The sequence below is a fragment of the Morone saxatilis genome, unplaced genomic scaffold (genome assembly GCF_004916995.1).
Source record: "Morone saxatilis isolate NCDOM2014 unplaced genomic scaffold, NCSU_SB_2.0 Contig11, whole genome shotgun sequence".
Taxonomy (NCBI): domain Eukaryota; kingdom Metazoa; phylum Chordata; class Actinopteri; family Moronidae; genus Morone; species Morone saxatilis.
In genome coordinates, this window is record NW_023339663.1 from 14998696 (window position 1) to 15000550 (window position 1855).

General features: G+C 39.8%; 1 protein-coding gene across 2 annotated transcripts in view; it reads right to left on the reverse strand.

The window, feature by feature from the left end:
* The window catches only part of phlpp2 (PH domain and leucine rich repeat protein phosphatase 2), a 37257-nt gene that overhangs the window by 9792 nt on the left and 25610 nt on the right, over positions 1-1855 (reverse strand). For both annotated transcript variants that reach the window (XM_035652008.1, XM_035652007.1), the window contains exons 11-12: positions 1486-1581; positions 683-838 (exon numbers count right to left, since the gene is read on the reverse strand). In XM_035652008.1, the coding sequence (XP_035507901.1) occupies positions 683-838; positions 1486-1581 (252 nt within the window). The remainder of the gene's footprint in view (positions 1-682; positions 839-1485; positions 1582-1855) is intronic.

Genomic DNA, 1855 nt, shown 5'->3' on the forward strand with positions numbered 1-1855 from the left:
TGTGTGTGTGTGTGTCACATACTGAACAGTAATAAAACCTATCCTTCTAACTGATGAGGGTACCTTGTCAACAGTCAGACATTATTAAAGTACCATGATTTCTCTGCAGGTCGTAAACATTACAAGACAGTTGACATCTCACTAGTCTTTTTTATCTTTTTGGAAATCCGTGTCTACACAAATGTAAAAGTGTTAGCTAGCAACCTAGTTTCTATAGCTATATATTGTTTCAGTCCTGAATGTAACTGCCTTCCATTGTTAGCTGTGCAGCTCTTAGAGAACATATCAGGAAATTGATCATGCACAAAGCAGTCACTGCCATTAGGTCTCAGCATTAGAGACAGTAAAGTACATTAGAGCATTTGAACAGCTAATGGGTGTTAAGTGATTTACCACACAGGAAACAGGAGGGCAAATTAAGCTCCAGTTACAGTCTGGAATGATCCATTGATCTTGACCACAGTCCCTACATATAATCTATACTTCATCTACAAAACACTGAGCTGTGATACAATAACTGTCAATTGCAACAAAACAAGGAACACACTGCAGGTTTCAAAGCAGAGGAACTAGCTCCTAAAGGATAAATTAAGTAAGAAAGTAATAACATAAATAGTTTTGAGGACAGAATGGAAAAGAAAATAGACAGATCTGCAGAAAAAAAGTGTGTTGACTGACTCACTTTAAGGCCTTGTAAAACAGACTCTCAGGGAGCTCGGCTAGCTTGTTGTGCTGGAGGTCTAGGGCTTCCAGAGGGATGTGGTCAAGTAGGTCAGGCACTCTCTGCAAACGGTTGTTCCCTGCCAGCAGCTTTCTCAAACTCAAGCTGTTGAGCAGTCTGTTGGAGGCCAGAAGATACATTAGAGAGCTAGATTAAGACAGGAAAAAAAAAGAACAGACCAACAAAAGGGCAAAGAACCAAAGAACATGGTCTCCCCATGCAAACTTGACTACTTGTTAAGCTAATCCATCAATGACCTTTTCAGCTTGGCTGCCTGAACAGACCAACACAGCGGCTTTTTATTCTCTCCTGAAACCGTCACACAAGTCATGAGAGGGTACAGTGGGTAGAGGAATATTATCTCATTTGCAAAAGCTTTTCTGATGTCTCATTCAAATGCAAATGACTGTGTTGAGTGTTCAGGGCTGGCTGTGAATAATGGTAACTATCAGCTGAGCACTATAGGAAGGCCATATTTTACAGTTGCAACAGGAAGACACAGATAGTCTTACAGTCAGTCAGTCTTAAACAAAGACACTGATACCAGCTCTTATTTGTGCCTTGTTTTTTTCATGATTCTCTTACCATAACAAATTCTTTAAGATGGACAAATGACCATGTGTATTCTAACACCTGATTTGCTAATTCTGGATGTCTGTGTTTATGGATGGACCCAAGGTTGAATGCATTCAAATTATGCAACTTAAAAGATACAAGGTTCAACAGAAAAGGTTCAGGATTAGTGACAAAATAAGGGCAGTGACCTGGAAGGAAGCTCAGACAGGAGGTTGTGCGTGACGTCCAGCATCTCAATTTTTCTGCAATCACACACCCAGTCCGGAAGGTACTCCAAAAGGTTCCTGTCTCAACACACACACAGTCACACACATAGAAAGACACACAAGCACAAACACTCAAACTGAGCAGAGTTGGCATTTTGCTTTTAATAGTACAGATGAGTAAACTGTTTAATAAATGATAATAATTAGTATCTGCAGTCAGTACTGGAGGTTACTGATGTTTCTTACACAGGTATTTCAGCTTATTCAACCACTTTCATACTGTAACATTTACTGCACACAATTAGGCCTGCAGCCAGCAGGTTATAAACATGCATGAAAAAATTAAGTAGAT